The sequence below is a fragment of the Mucor velutinosus genome (assembly GCF_035048745.1).
Source record: "Mucor velutinosus strain NIH1002 chromosome Unknown tig00001561, whole genome shotgun sequence".
NCBI classification, from domain to species: Eukaryota; Fungi; Mucoromycota; class Mucoromycetes; order Mucorales; family Mucoraceae; genus Mucor; species Mucor velutinosus.
The window spans coordinates 1,313,067-1,328,323 of record NW_027041903.1 but is presented as its reverse complement, the minus strand read 5'-3'; the positions used below and the strand labels follow the sequence as shown (position 1 = coordinate 1,328,323).

General features: G+C 41.4%; 4 protein-coding genes across 4 annotated transcripts; 3 read left to right on the top strand and 1 right to left on the bottom strand.

The window, feature by feature from the left end:
- Nucleotides 1-177: 177 nt before the first annotated feature.
- Nucleotides 178-728, top strand: ATC70_008583 (uncharacterized protein; the record flags this gene model as incomplete). Its single annotated transcript, XM_064827830.1, has 2 exons — nucleotides 178-331; nucleotides 382-728. The coding sequence occupies 2 exons, from the start codon at nucleotides 178-180 to the stop codon at nucleotides 726-728; spliced, it is 501 nt and encodes a 166-aa protein (XP_064687114.1).
- A 502-nt stretch (nucleotides 729-1,230) lies between these two features.
- On the bottom strand, nucleotides 1,231-2,324 carry ATC70_008582 (uncharacterized protein; the record flags this gene model as incomplete). The annotated part of the gene is made up of 6 exons (XM_064827829.1): nucleotides 1,231-1,358; nucleotides 1,419-1,740; nucleotides 1,794-1,925; nucleotides 1,981-2,062; nucleotides 2,121-2,248; nucleotides 2,310-2,324. The coding sequence occupies 6 exons, from the start codon at nucleotides 2,322-2,324 to the stop codon at nucleotides 1,231-1,233; spliced, it is 807 nt and encodes a 268-aa protein (XP_064687113.1).
- A 458-nt stretch (nucleotides 2,325-2,782) lies between these two features.
- On the top strand, nucleotides 2,783-8,004 carry ATC70_008581 (uncharacterized protein; the record flags this gene model as incomplete). The annotated part of the gene is made up of 7 exons (XM_064827828.1): nucleotides 2,783-3,092; nucleotides 3,158-3,395; nucleotides 3,448-3,578; nucleotides 3,643-3,842; nucleotides 3,907-4,647; nucleotides 4,708-7,450; nucleotides 7,514-8,004. 7 exons carry the CDS (start codon nucleotides 2,783-2,785, stop codon nucleotides 8,002-8,004), a joined length of 4,854 nt encoding a protein of 1,617 aa, XP_064687112.1.
- Nucleotides 8,005-13,364: 5,360 nt separating this feature from the next.
- ATC70_008580 (uncharacterized protein) lies at nucleotides 13,365-15,039 on the top strand (the record flags this gene model as incomplete). The annotated part of the gene is made up of 4 exons (XM_064827827.1): nucleotides 13,365-14,215; nucleotides 14,273-14,485; nucleotides 14,543-14,631; nucleotides 14,684-15,039. 4 exons carry the CDS (start codon nucleotides 13,365-13,367, stop codon nucleotides 15,037-15,039), a joined length of 1,509 nt encoding a protein of 502 aa, XP_064687111.1.
- Between the last annotated feature and the right edge of the window lie 218 nt (nucleotides 15,040-15,257).

The following is a 15,257-nucleotide window of genomic DNA, read 5'->3' as shown; positions in this document are numbered from 1 at the left end:
CATCTATGGGTATTGGTGGAATCTCATCTCATGTTCCATTCAGGGGTAATATACATTATACGGACGAATCCTCTTTTCTGATAATAATGACTTTCGAATATCCTGATATACAAACAACACAAAAAAGCACTGTGCCGCTCGAAACAGCTTTCAGATAATCTCGATGACTGGGATCTCATGCAGGAGGATCAAGGCACCAAGCGTTACCATAAAGTTAATAATAGCTATCCTCTTCTGCCCATTGTTCGTATTGAAGCTGTAATTCAGGGTCATGAATTGATGCCTGAACAAGTGGCATCTGTCATTACTTTGCCTGGTTGTCGAGAAATCTGTAAGTTGCCAACATATAAGATAGACATGCATTGACAATTTCATACACAGGGGATGAAAGGCTGGGCTGTGTTGAAATCAGAGCAACGTATCATGTCCAAGAATATCTCTTTTGGCGCAGATGTTTAGCCAATTTCCCTCATGGCAGGGCAAAATATTATCCTCGTGACATGGCTAGCATCGCATTGCGCGAGGTCTCCAATACAGAATTATTTGTTGTCATGACATCCGTGGTAGATGGTGCTATTCCAAACGAAATTCACAATGTGCACGCCCATCTGGACCTGTCTGGATGGCGAATTATACGAATGAAAACAGGAATTTGCATCGTATACATTACACAAATCGACTTGAATGGACATCTACCAAAGACATGGCTCGACTACACAGCTGGCTAGCTAGCAAAAGGCACCAGCAAAGTCGCTGCTTACATGGAGCGGCACGGGTGTCCTCCTACTATCATTGACTGCACTGCAAGCCTCCGAAATGAAGATTTCAATCACAATACGAAAGAATACTGTTGTATATTGGATGGTTCTGGTCACATCAAATGGGACATCTCAGGAAAAATGTACCCCAATGGCATTCACGTTTGAATAGACGGTAACTATGGTAACCTGCAAATAATTGCTCACCCTGACAGCCGTGAAAACTACATTGCTATCTTGAAAGGTGTTGATGGCCTCATAAGCATGAAAACAACGAAGAGATAAATCGGTTTAAAACAGTAGATAGCTTTAAGGAACAGCCCAACAATGGCATTTACAGGGGAAATAGAATGTTTTATTAGAATTGAATCAATGCTGTCGTATAGTGGGTTTGATTTTATAATACAAGATAATTAATAAAAGGGAAATGGGTGTATATATTGTTAGTGATGTGTGCTGACTCTCTCGTTCTCTAAAACCCATTGGTGTGTTGTATTTGGGATGGATGCGGGGAGTTGGATTGCGAGCTGGTGCTGGCCGTACTCGAGCTTTTCACTAGATAATGCTCTCTGTAATGCTCCAACATCTCCACTGCCAACTCTGTAAATATGCCATGTTAGCAAATGAACCCAACACAGCACACGTATATACACCACTTACCGTATACTTGTCCAATGTCAATGTCGTCTAGCATTTCAAACCAGTTTTCGCTTAACTTGTCTGTAGACGATAGATTGGTTGCCAGTAGTAAAGCAGCAGCAGCAACTACTTTGGGTCTATACAACAGACACAACGGCGCACCCAAGCTCTGATACAATAACATCCATGCTTTCCGTATTGACGATGATGACACTTGTCCAGTCAGTTGATTCTCTAATTCCAGCAAAATGGTATGTGGGTGTTCGACTGATAAATCAAAGCACAGGGTCTCCAAAACTATAATCTCATTGTACAGTAGTGTCTCTTTCCAACGTATAAAGTCCTGAATGTCATGTTAGATGCCCTGCCTCACTCTCTCCTCTAGATGCCTCTCACTTTTTCATCTTCTTCCAACTTGAGCTTGTCGTTCTTTTGTCCCTTTTGAGCACAGGCAAGGACAATGTCTCTCAATCGGCGCGTACACTCTTCTACTTTGGTAGCAACAAACAGGCAGGTGGCGGCAATTTCCTAAGGAGTAACGCATAAGACACACGTTCAGTACAAGCACATTTAGCATACATACATAAACATGGTAGTATTTCATGGATCGTCGCATAAAGAATCGATGAAAGTAGGTGGTAGCTGTAGCGACGACCAGCTGGGGTCTATATAGCGTCTATTAGCACACTGCAATGTAAAGAAAAGTGATGATTGTTTCTTTACAGATTTAGCTTTGCACCCACAGACAGCAGGTAATGACAGCCTTTGATACGGTCCATTTGCTCCTCTTCGAATGATTTGCCATCAAGAATCGTAGGTGTGTCTTGTATTTCCTCCTTTGTAAAATACCACTGAAGCACAAACAAGTTGGAAACATGTATTTCTAGTCAATCCTTTTATGCAATTTTTTACCTGTGCAATACTCATACTCCTTGCTGAAAAAGAACTGGAGAATTTCATTCTCTCTCTTTTTTTGTGAGTGAGTGTGCGGGTGGCTTTCCTATAAAGAGTTTTGCCCTTACAACACGTCATCTTGCGGAGATAGCCTCCTTGGATCCAACATCTAGCTGCCAAATGTTACTTGAGGGGAGATCACCGCATGATGGATGCCACCAAGGTGCCCAGATGCTCAGTAGAGGAGATCTTTCAAGCGATCAGTTCATCGAAATACAAAAGACATTAGGGCAGCATCCAACAGAGGCTCGGCTAATTGACTGATTTGCATATGTCAACATGTCGATGAAAATCACCGCTCTGTATTTCTTGAATCTTTACCCAATTTGGGGTGGATATTCTTTGTATAAAAGGGTCCTGCTTATAGTCTTGCCTTTTTTTCTCTTTTTCTTTTTCTTTTTCTTGCTCTTTCTTAGTATACATTAAATACCATGTCAATAGAACCAGAATCAGGCTTTGACGCTAGCCAAGCAGTGCAAGTTTACTCAAAAGGCACAAAGGCCTGGTTTCCAGACAAGGAAGAAGGATGGATTTCAGCTTCATGTACTACTAACACCATCGAGAATGACAAGGTGACGATTTCATTTCAAGATGACATGGATGGCAAGGAGCACGTATTCGAATCCACCATGGCGGCCATCCACAAGACACAGGGATCTACCTTGCCACCGCTTCGAAATCCACCCAAGATGGAATACACGGATGATTTGACCAACTTGAGTTACTTGAACGAGCCTGCAGGTAAGATGGCAGATTGGGCGTTTAGTAACAGAGAGAGAGAGAGATCACTAATGATATTTTATCAGTATTAAACACGATTAGAACCAGATACATGCAACATTTAATATACACCTATTCCGGCATTGTGCTGATTGCTGTCAATCCGTTTGATCGTGTCTCTTTGTACGAGCCTGATATTGTGCAGCAGTACTCTGGCAAGCGACGTGGAGAATTGGAGCCGCATTTATTTGCTATTGCAGAAGAAGCGTATCGATGCATGATTAGAGAACAGTCGAATCAAACCATTGTGGTGTCAGGAGAGAGGTAAGTTGCCAAGCAAAGGGCTACACTTATAGAATGCTGACTGCTTTCATAGTGGTGCTGGCAAGACGGTAAGCGCCAAATTCATTATGCGTTATTTTGCTACTGCAGATGATCAGGAATCATCAGGCAAGAAAAAGAAGAAATCAGATGGGTCAATGACAGAAGTGGAAGAGCAAATCTTGGGTAACAATAAAACGAGTGTGTATGTCGTACAGCATGATGATATTCATTTTCTCGTTTAATATAGCAACAAACCCAATTATGGAAGCATTTGGTAATGCAAAAACAACTCGTAACGACAACAGTTCACGTTTTGGCAAGTACATTGAAATCCAATTTGATGCGGATGCCAACATTATTGGTGCCAAGATCAAGACATACCTACTGGAGAGGTCAAGATTGATTTTCCAGCCTGAAACTGAGCGAAATTATCACATTTTCTATCAGGTAAGCTGAGAGTGTGTACACAGAAGTCATGGTATGTGTGTATGACTGACACGCAAAGCTGCAGCTTTGTGCTGGTGCACCTGCCAAGGAAAGGAAGGATTTCGAGTTGGGTGAGTATTCAGATTTCCATTATTTGAACCAGAGCGGCACGGGCGAGATTCCAGGCGTGGATGATGCAGAGGAATTCCAAGTGACGCAAAAGGCGCTGTCGACAGTGGGACTATCGGTTGATTTGCAGTGGAAGATATTCAGAGTGCTGGCGTGCTTATTGCACATTGGTAACATCAAGATCACTGGTAGAGGTGATGCCATGGTGTCAGACACAGACGATGCCCTGTTGACAGCAGCCCGGTTGTTGGGAATCAATACTATGGAGTTTAGAAAGTGGATTGTCCGCAAGCAGATCATCACACGCTCAGAGAAGATTGTCACCAACCTGAACCCCACACAAGCACATGTCGTCAAGGACTCGGTCGCAAAGTACATTTACTCCAACCTGTTTGATTGGCTGGTGGGCGTCATTAATGACAGCTTATCGTGCCCTGATGTCGACAAAGTCAAGAATTTCATCGGTGTGCTGGATATCTACGGCTTTGAACATTTTAAAAAGAACTCGTTTGAGCAATTCTGTATCAACTACGCCAATGAAAAGTTGCAGCAGCAGTTCAATCAGCATGTATTCAAGCTGGAACAAGAAGAGTATATGCGGGAAAAGATCAACTGGACATTTATCGAGTTTAGTGACAATCAAAAGTGCATTGAGATGATTGAAGGAAAATTAGGCATCCTGTCTCTGTTGGATGAAGTGAGTTTTTTTCTTTGGATAGTTGTGTGTGTAGTCTATAGATTGACATGTGCGCTTTAGGAATCTCGCTTGCCTGCAGGAACGGATAACGCTTTCTGTCAGAAACTATACGACAATTTCAGTACACCCGAATACAAAAACTACTTTAAAAAGCCTCGATTCTCCAGCGAAGCATTCACTATTGCACACTATGCGCACGACGTACAATATGAAGCCGAGAATTTCTTGGAAAAGAACAAGGATTCCGTGCCTGATGAACATCTTGAACTGCTACAAAACTCTGAATTCGCGTTTTTGCACGAAATATTAGCCAAAGCAACCGAGGCAGCAAATCAAGTGACATCCAAAGAAGCCAAGCGCAAGAGCATGATTAACAGAAAACCAACACTCGGCTATATCTTCAAGCACTCACTCATCAGTCTTATGGATACCATTGGCAACACCAACGTGCACTATATTCGATGTATCAAGCCAAATGAAGCCAAGGTTGCTTGGGAGTTTGAACCACCTATGGTACTGGCTCAACTACGTGCCTGTGGTGTCTTGGAGACGATTCGTATTAGTTGCTTAGGATATCCTTCTCGCTGGACGTTTGAAGAATTTGCTGATCGCTACTATGCTCTTGTGCCTTCGCAGCACTGGGACCCCAAGGCCAATCCAGACGTACGAGAGCTGTGTCAAGTGATATTGGATGCCTGCATTACCGACACGGATAAGTACCAAGTCGGCGAGACAAAGATCTTTTTCCGTGCTGGCCAATTAGCCTATTTAGAAAAGCTGCGATCTGATAGATTTGATGTCTGTGCCACTGTGCTCCAAAAGAACATTCGTCGATTCGTGTATCGCCGCCGCTACTTGAGAATGAGGGAAATGACCGTCAAACTGCAATGCCTTGCACGTGTGTTGATTGCTAAGAAACAGATCAAGCAACTCAAGCAAGAGAAGGCGGCCATCATCATCCAAAAGAACTTTAGACGAGTCAGTGCGCGCAAGGCATATATGCAAAAGAGAGACCTAATTGTCAAACTGCAAGCATTGGTGCGTGGACGCAAGGCCCGTCAAGCCTATCAGCAACTGAGAGAGAACATGGCAGCCATCCAAATCCAACGCCATGTGCGTGGTATGCTCGCTCGCAAATGGTACAAGACGCAGGTACAGCATGTCATCTTCTTGCAGTCATGCGTGCGTCGTCGTGCTGCTCGTAAGCAATTACTCCAGCTGAAGGTGGAAGCCAAATCTGCCAATCATTTCAAGGAGGTTTCCTACAAATTAGAAAACAAGGTGGTGGAATTGACACAGGCTGTAACCACACTAAAATCTGAAAAGAACGGATTAGCCAAGACAGTAGCCCAGCTCGAGTCACAGATTCAGCACTGGCATGATAAATACGCGAAATTAGAAGAGGAATCCAAGCTGCAACAAGGCAACTACGTATCTCGCTCAGAATTAGACGCTCTCAAAACCACTTTAGATACTATCACTACCGAGAGAGATGTGCTACGAGAGAAGAATACCAACTTGGAAGCCACAATAGAACAACTGCAACGCGACTTGACAGCCGAAAAGGACAAGCAGGTTCTGTTGGCCACTAGCACCAAACCCACAGCTGCAGATTCACACGACGTTACAGACAACGAACAAGTCGCTGATCTCAAATCTCAAATCATTGCCCTGAAAGCGCAACTCGCAAAAGCAATGCACACGCGACAAGGCTCACTGGCACCCATCAAGCCAAACAGCACCAACAGAACTATGTCTCCCTCAGCCAACAGTCGACGTCAATTCTCTCGCATAGCGGTAGATGAAGAAGCACAAGACAGCATCAAACCACTGGGTAACAACAGTAATCACACACTGATAAACAGAAAATTACGTCGCAACAGCTCTGCAGAGGTTACTGGTAACATTCCCAAGACATCCATCGATCAAATCCGCAAAGCAGAGGCATTAGGCAGCAGAAATCCTCGTCCTACTTCTGTCGGCCAGTCCAACACCATTGCTGGTGGCAAGAGTAGCCGCTTAGACGTCATTTCGGATAATCCCGAAGAGGAGATCAATGCTATTCTGCGCCAAGAAGAGCCCTTGCTAGAAGAAGTCTTGGAAGGACTCATCAAATCACTCAAGCTGCCGCTTCCCAGTGAAAAAAACGCACCCTCGCATAAGGAGGTCATGTTTCCTGCCCATCTCATCAGCATGTGTGTCAACGATATGTGGCGCATTGGCTACAACCGTGAATCTGAAAATCTGCTCTTTTCTGTTATGGACACCATTACAAAGCAATGCTTGGGTTTCGTGGGTGAAGATGCTGTCATTCCTTGTGCATTTTGGCTGACCAATGTGCACGAACTCCTGTCACTGGCAGTGCAATCAGAGAATCGCATTGAGGCAGAAATGGAGGCAAGAGGGCATTCCATTGGCTGGAGAGAATTCGAGAAACTGCTCCAAAATATCAAGTATGAACTGCAGTGCTTAGAGGACAACATTTACCACACATGGATGAAGGAGATCAAGAAAAAGTACAGTAAAATGGTCATTGCTGCTGTCATTGAGAGCCAATCTCTGCCTGGTTTCATCACCAACGATTCAGGACGTTTCTTTAACAAGCTGCTTTTGGGAAGCACAGGACCCGCCTACAGCATGGATGATTTGCTCAGCTTTCTCAACAAGGTCTACCGCACCATGAACTGCTACTTTATGGAGCAATCCATTGTGAACCAAGTCTTGACAGAAATTCTCAAAATGACGGGTATCATGGCCTTTAATGACTTGTTGATGCGCAAGAACTTTTCATCCTGGAAACGAGGTAAGCGGGTATACTTGATTCAGTTTAGATAAGCAATTAACCTAGATTATACTTCAATTTCAGCCATGCAAATTCAATACAACATTACACGTATAGAGGAATGGTGCAAGAGCCATGGCATCCCTGAAGGAACGCTGCAACTGGAACACTTGATGCAGGCTACTAAATTACTCCAGTTCAAAAAGGCCACTTTGGAAGACATTGAAAACATTTACGATGTTTGTTGGATTCTGTCACCTACGCAAATCCAGAAATTAATCTCTCAGTACCATGTGGCAGACTACGAAAACCCAATTTCACCAGTGATACTGCGTGCTGTGGCTGCACGTGTTGTGAGTGGCGATAAGAGTGATGTGTTGCTGCTGGATTCTGTCTCAATGGATGAAACGACAGTGCCTTATGAGATTCCAGGCCCTCGTGAAACAAAACCCTATCTCTATCTGCCAGCTTGGTTGAACTTGAAGCGCATTCGCCGTCTCACCTTATTGGAGAGTGTGCTTGCTGAACGCGATGCTCAACAGATAGATAGCACTTTGCCTACTGCAGCAGCTTAAGTATGTTCTTTTTCAGTAATTTGTATCATTCAATAAATAATAAAACAGCATTGTATATATTTATAATTAGAATGTTAATCACGGTGGATTTGATTGCGGAGGCATGGGTGTGAATTTGCAAGAATGCAATGTGGGATGGCCATAGCTGTTGCTGTTTGTGTATCTTCAATGTGAAATAAGAGTGAATGGTCATATTGGGAGAACAAAAAGCTGGTTTGGTCTTTTCTCTATTGTCAATAAACGCCCAAGCATAAGATTTTTTGGCTGAGTAATTTGGCATTTTATAGCAATTGGCGCAGGCAATGACAGAGGATAGCTAATCATCAGGCATTAGGAAAGCCTTAGATACAACGGTAGACGTATGTTGCAGTGCTTTTCATCCATAAAATAAGGCAATATACATGCTTATGGCCTAAACTGATGCTTCTCTAAATCTGCCGAGTAGCACTGGCTCCCCAGCAAGAATCCAACAGGACCACTATTCATCAAGATATATTGAGCTTTGCCCTAGTTCAATAATACAATTCCAACTTGTTGATGCTTTGAATTGCTAAACAACGGCAGATTCTTCACTCGTAATATTCGAATCACTTGAGATATAGCGTATATGTACGACTAATTGATTAATGCCTCCAAAAACTCTACATTTCAAACCGAAACAGATGCAGTGTAAACCATTGCACCACCTATTTCTCTTTGTGCCTAATCAATGAAAACTGGGGACCATCCTTGCTTGCTGTTTATCATCTTGTTTCGACAATTCAGTGTTAGCCTTACATCAGGCAGCTCTCTGCAAGCTGGACCAATGTCAAGGACAGTATGATCCCTAGAATACGTGACTGAAAAGATCATTGTCGAGCAAAATGCTGCACAATCCATCAAACATCCTGCGAGTGCGGGTTTCTTGGTCTTGTACTCTCATGTGAGAGCCCTCTTTAAATGTAAATCTAATTTCTTAAGGATGCTCCACATCTGTATTTGTGGAAACAGTTCATAAAAGGGCTAATACTATGCTTGCATTACCTCTTAATACTCAAACCTATGCAAAACACAGCAAAATTTGGATGTATTTGAGCCGTGGTTTCTCGCTTTATAAGCCGTTTTAGATTGCCAAAGTAGCACCAAACAGTTGCTCTCACCTAGCGGTTACTTACGGAGACCTTTGAGCGATTATTTTGGGATCTCGAAAATATCGTCAAAAAGCATGAGGGGTACCTCATGGTTTCCATCGAAATTCAAACGATCCCGTTTTTTATCGTAAAAATGAAGGCTTTTACTATGGTATATATTAATTCAAAATATTTCTCTCAATTCAGGGCAGCCCCTGAAACCATGTTTGTGGGACCTTGATATGTAAAATCTCAACATTTTCGCCAAAAACGTTATTTCATAATTTCATGAATTGCTCAACAAGTTCAATTATAATATCTATTATACCCAACACTGTTGGATGCGCATTGAAAAGTTCTCCTAGATAGCTTAAGGCTGTAAAGGATGATCACTACAACTTTCATAGTCGAATCTCGTAAAAATAAGTTGATCGAGTCGCAAAAGGATCAAAAATCAACGAATCGTGACAGAAAGTCGAGCGGGATTGTAATCCGTTTTGGCTGGCTAAAAGAAGACTCTCCTTGATTGCTCAAAGCCCTATAATAGAACGGCAATAATACCCACAGAAACGATTATACGAGAAAGCGAGACTCCTTCTCAAATGGGTAGCGTACCCAACGTGAGACCCAAAAAGAACAGGTTGGTGACATGGGACGAGCGTGACATGATCCAAAGCAACAGAATAGCACACAGACAAAAATGATATTGCAGGTGAAGTTTAATTCAGAAATCTCCTTCTTTTGGAAATCCCACGGCCTTGTTTGATGAATTTCGCGATGTGCACTTGACTTAGAACCCTGAAAATAGTACCATTGAATTCCTCAAGTGATTTGCTTTCTAATGATGTACATACCTTCTAATAAAATATCCTCTCTTTGACCACAAATTGGCCATTTACTTGCTTATCTCTCTTCAATTCATGTCCTTTTGTTTACTTTACATGTGATTTTTTTAAAGCATAATTTTGCCTAGCAAATGAATTATTTTGATCTTGCATGATCCGAATACCTTCTAAAAGAGGACGATCCCTAAAAAAATGATATGAAACGTGTTAAACTCTTTATGAGATGCATGCTCTTGGCATAAGAACTACAAACAGGTTGCAGGAATGATACACAAGAATGACCAACTCACTATGTAAATGTGGGCATATTGATGATATCTAGTAGCGCAAACACTTTGATTGACATCATTGACAGCAACCATGACAGCTGGAAACAAGATGATTTGCACTGGTTCGAAAACGATCCATTATGTTCCATTCCATGGAGATTGCCGCAGTAATATTCATATGGCACGCTTGTTTTCCGAGGTGTACACTTGTTTCTTGGTCCAGAATCAGTTATGCTGGCTCCGATGTGATGTAAACGACAAGAAAGCCAACCTTAACACTCGTATTGTCCGATTAGATGGACAATTTATGGCTGATGTAAACAACAAGAGAGATGGATCGAGAACCGTATGATCTTGGAGAGAGAAATTAAGGAGAGGTAAAAAAAAAAAAAAAAGATTACTTAATCAAGCAACCAGCTGCATCTGTTTCAGTGTCAAATGACATTTTTTGTTTACTTTTTGATGAGGCTGAGCCAGTGAAAAGTTGTCTGTTAATTACATCTAGGAAGAGATAGGGGAACTCGTTTCATGTGAAGGTGGAAAAAGGACTTTTTGAAGTAGCAAAATGGACATAACTCGAGACAGAAAACAGTTGAAAGCCTCGGACGAAGCGGATCAAATAGAGCAAGTGTCAAGCGTCAAAATGGTACTATTTTCACGCGCTCAAAGTAGTATATCGTGGAGAAAAGTAAAAGGAAACGAATTTGAGTGTGGCAAGGATACTAGACTCACATGAAAGTCGATGAGAAGGATATAAATAGGGATTTTTTTCAACAGCTTTTCCCTCTTCTTCTTCATCTCATCTCTCTACAACAAGCAAAATACAATACTCTATACATACAAACTCTCTACAAGACATTTGGGCTCTCTCTCTACATATGGTCAAGTAAATCAAATACTCTACTGTCTATTGGCCTCTACTACTGCTACATACAATGCCTTACAAATCCATGGTCCTCTCTACGTCTCTTGGTCCATGCTAGAAAAAGGCCACACTATCTTTGATACATGCAGACCTTGGTGAACTGTGCGAGTAAGTTATTATCTTGTTGGACGTATGAGCCATGTTGACTAACCTATTGATTACATAGTGCCGAAAAACTACTTTGTAGGGACTGAGTAGGATCACCGCTTCATAATCATGGGTAGACTGCGGGACAAATCCATTGGTCATGCTACGGGATGATCACAAGCTTTATTGCTGACGAGAGTAGGGTTTGACCCTATGATCCGGAGATGGAGGCGGCTTGAGCGTGTCGATGATCTTGTGATAGGTGAAGCAAGTTTACACCTTGGTACCTGTTTATATAGTGTTGGTTCCTTTTTATTGATGGTCAATTTTCATTGCCCAAATGGTTTGTTACGCACTCATGCCTGCAGTACTTGTGTACTTATCTCATCTTTATCTAGTTACCTCTGCCATCTCATGTTCTATCTCATCTAAAGCAAGCTGTTCTCTCCAAATACTATCAAGCCAAGTTCTCTGTGCTTCCTACAAGCTCCTAAAATGACAAGACTGTTCAAATATACCATCTCTACATCTATACAAGGTCAAGCCCTACTCTCATCTGTGCTTCCTCTTACTCAATCAATTATCAAGACAATTAATGCCTGACATCTATACAAGGCCAAGTCGTTCTTATATCTCTGCTACCTCTATCTATACAAGTCAAAATAACCTCAAAAATCTGAAATATTTTAATCCATCAAGTATGGTGATCTCATAAACTCAAATACACATTAATAAAAAACAACCACGTCTTGTCATTAGCTTCAATATTATGTTCTTTTATGATTACATCTACTTTCAAAGTTTGTACTGCCCATTAATTGCTGTAACCAATGTACATTAAAGCTTGTACATAACTTAATCATATACATATAATTTTAACGTCAAGAGATTTTGCCTGTATGTAAGCTATCATTACAAAGCTGTATCTGTATATTGGATTTGGGGCACATAAGTACCTAATTATGTTTAAGAGAGGTCATTCATCCATGAGTTGATTCTCGACAAGTTGGCAGTTGAGTACTTTGCTCTTGGATAAATTCCGTGACAACATTTGTGTGATCAATCTAAGGTGCACTTTTTCTTCTCTGCTTCTTTTCCCTTTTCTTCCTTTTTTTTTTTCCTTTGCTTGTTTAGTTTGAAGCTGCGTGTACACAAGAAACCTAAAAGTTTGATGCAGTTTGAGCACGCCATGCTTGACGGACACTCGCTGCAAGGGCTATCATTAGTGGTGAATCAGATAAGCCATCATTACTTATTGAGGTAATACGTTGAACATGTTGCGCCTAGATTAGGTCGGATTTGCTGCCTGGGGCTGCCAACACTCAATGTCGGGATCACTATCTTGGCAATAGGAACAAGGCGGCAAAAAGTCTGAAATGCATGCTGAAGCACATCATTGGGATGAAACCAAAATTGGATAACAAGAATGCGAGTAAGATCCAAGTCTATGATGTTCATATTACCGTAATTTTCTTTTCTGTGTATATATAGTTAGGACACTCTAACAAATGTATGTCTTTATATTGTAGATTTCAAAATAAGAGTATATTGCTTGCTTGACCATAAACATTGTTACATTTTTTATCAAGGTCGACTCCTTTACACATGTAGAAGCTGAAAGGAATGCGTGTAGTGTTTTGGTTCTATTTCCCAATTACCCAATATCTTTCTCTTTTTCTCAATAGAAATTTTGCAAAGAAAATGATGGTGTAGTTGTATTTTTGAATGGAAGAGTTGTTGTTGAGAAACAGATAGTTTCCAAATATATATGTCTAGCTCCTCTCAAGAAACTGAGGTCAATAATAACCTTATGATACAAAGTGGACAAGAAACACAAAGAATACTCTAATTCTCATTGATGCTACTTGTAGGTTTTGCTCATATTTATGATAAATCATATAATAGTGTGGATGAAGGCATATTGACCCCTTTTTTTCATGTGGTACATGTATAAAAAAATCTCACTTAAATACAGCTTTACACGTTTCGTTCTAGAGTGTGCAACATGAGCTTTCAATTTAAGGTTTATTTGCTATTAATCTTGTGCAATCCTGTAATTTTAGTTAATAAAATGAAGAAAAAAACTTGTTTTTCACCATTTAAGGTCTTTTTATCTCTTTTCTGTATGTTGATTCTACACTTTGCTTGCTTTGCCGTATGGTTTATAGCGAGTACGGTGCTCGCACAAGAAAACGCAGGCCCAGCACAGCCAGCATTGATGGATTCTAGCAACTACATTGTGGTGTTTAAACCCAACGTCAATTCTCTAAAGATCAGCAATCAAATACAGCGCATGCAATTACACCAAGTTGCCTCCAATAAAACCATCGCATCATCATCAGCATCAGCACCATCATCAGTAAATACAACATCACACTCAACCAACAACAGCAGTAACAGCTACAGTAGCATTGGAAAATTTAGATGGTACTCGGCGCGATTTCATACAGAAGCCATAGAGCACATGTTGACGACAAATACATCCACTACGACAACAGCGAATAACATCACATTCAACACAGACGAAAATGATGCCGTCCATTATTACGTCAAAGATGCCACATTTTCATTGCAAGAATTCATACAGACAAATCCTCCAAGCTGGGGCATCGACCGAATAGATCAACGTCAGGGCACAGATGGGCGATATTCATTTGCCACCAGTCAAGGTGAAGGTGTCACCATCTATTTGATGGATTCTGGTATCCGCCAAGATCATACCGACATAGCAGGCAGAGTCAAAATTGGCAAAACTATTGTTGGCGATGTGAACGATCCCTCAGATGCCAATGGTCATGGTACCTTTGTTGCAGGTGTTTGTTGTGGAACGAAATATGGTGTTGCAAAGAAGGCGGAGATCGTCTCTGTGAAAACACTAGACAGCCAAGGCAACGGACATCTCTCTGACGTTCTTGCTGGTCTAGAATGGATTGTTCAGCAGCACAAGGCGACTCCCAACCCAAAGAGTATCGTCAAGTAAGCCCTGATACTAACATGCTTTCCCACACAAATTCACTCATGCTTGATGCATAGTTTATCATTAGGTGCACTATACAGTCAAGCTACCAATGATGCTATTCAAGAGGCTATTTCCCTGGGTATTCATTTTGTCATTGCGGCTGGCAATTATGGTGAAGACGCTTGTAAATACAGCCCTGGATCAACACCTGGTGCCATCACTGTAGGTGCGATTGATGAAGATGACTCTGTTTCGTACTATTCGAACTTTGGGAAATGTGTTGACATGTAAGTTGACATGCTCCATGCTTTCATATACTGGGCTTTCATTCACATCTCTGATAGTTTTGCTCCGGGAACAAACATAAAGTCCATCTGGCCAACATCATCCAGCGCCACGCACACCCTTACAGGCACATCTATGGCAGCACCCCGTACGTATAGCATCCATCATTATATCATATTCACTCCACTCACATTGATTAGATGTTGCTGGCACTATGGCCATCTTTCTCTCTCAAGCCAATTATACCCCTCCTCAATTACAGAGCTACGTCAAGAGAGTATCTTCACTCATATCGCAAGACTTTACCATTAACAATACTGGATCATTTTACAACGAAAACAAGACAGTGCTGGATAATTCTATCAACACTGGCTACAAGATCAAAGATAAACTTGACCAAAAGACGTTGGTCAACATCCTCTTTAGTCATCCAAACGACAGCACGCCATTTTGGATTTATGGACAATCACTGAATCAAGCATCGACCACACACAGCTTATACATTCATCCTGTGTTCATGGCGCTACTGTTTTTTGTTACCTTTTTCGCTTTATAGACAATAATACAATAAATTGACACAAGCTTGCAATGTAATTCTTGCATGTTACAGAGCCATTTCATCATCTTATATCAGGCTGTCTAGAATGTATGGCTAAGCATGTATCTTCCTTATTTCCGGGTCAGAGGATTTTTCGATTTGCGTTGATTATTCAATCAAAATACTTGCTGTCTTCAAATAACCAATTTGGCATATTCTAGCTTGGAAAAAGACAC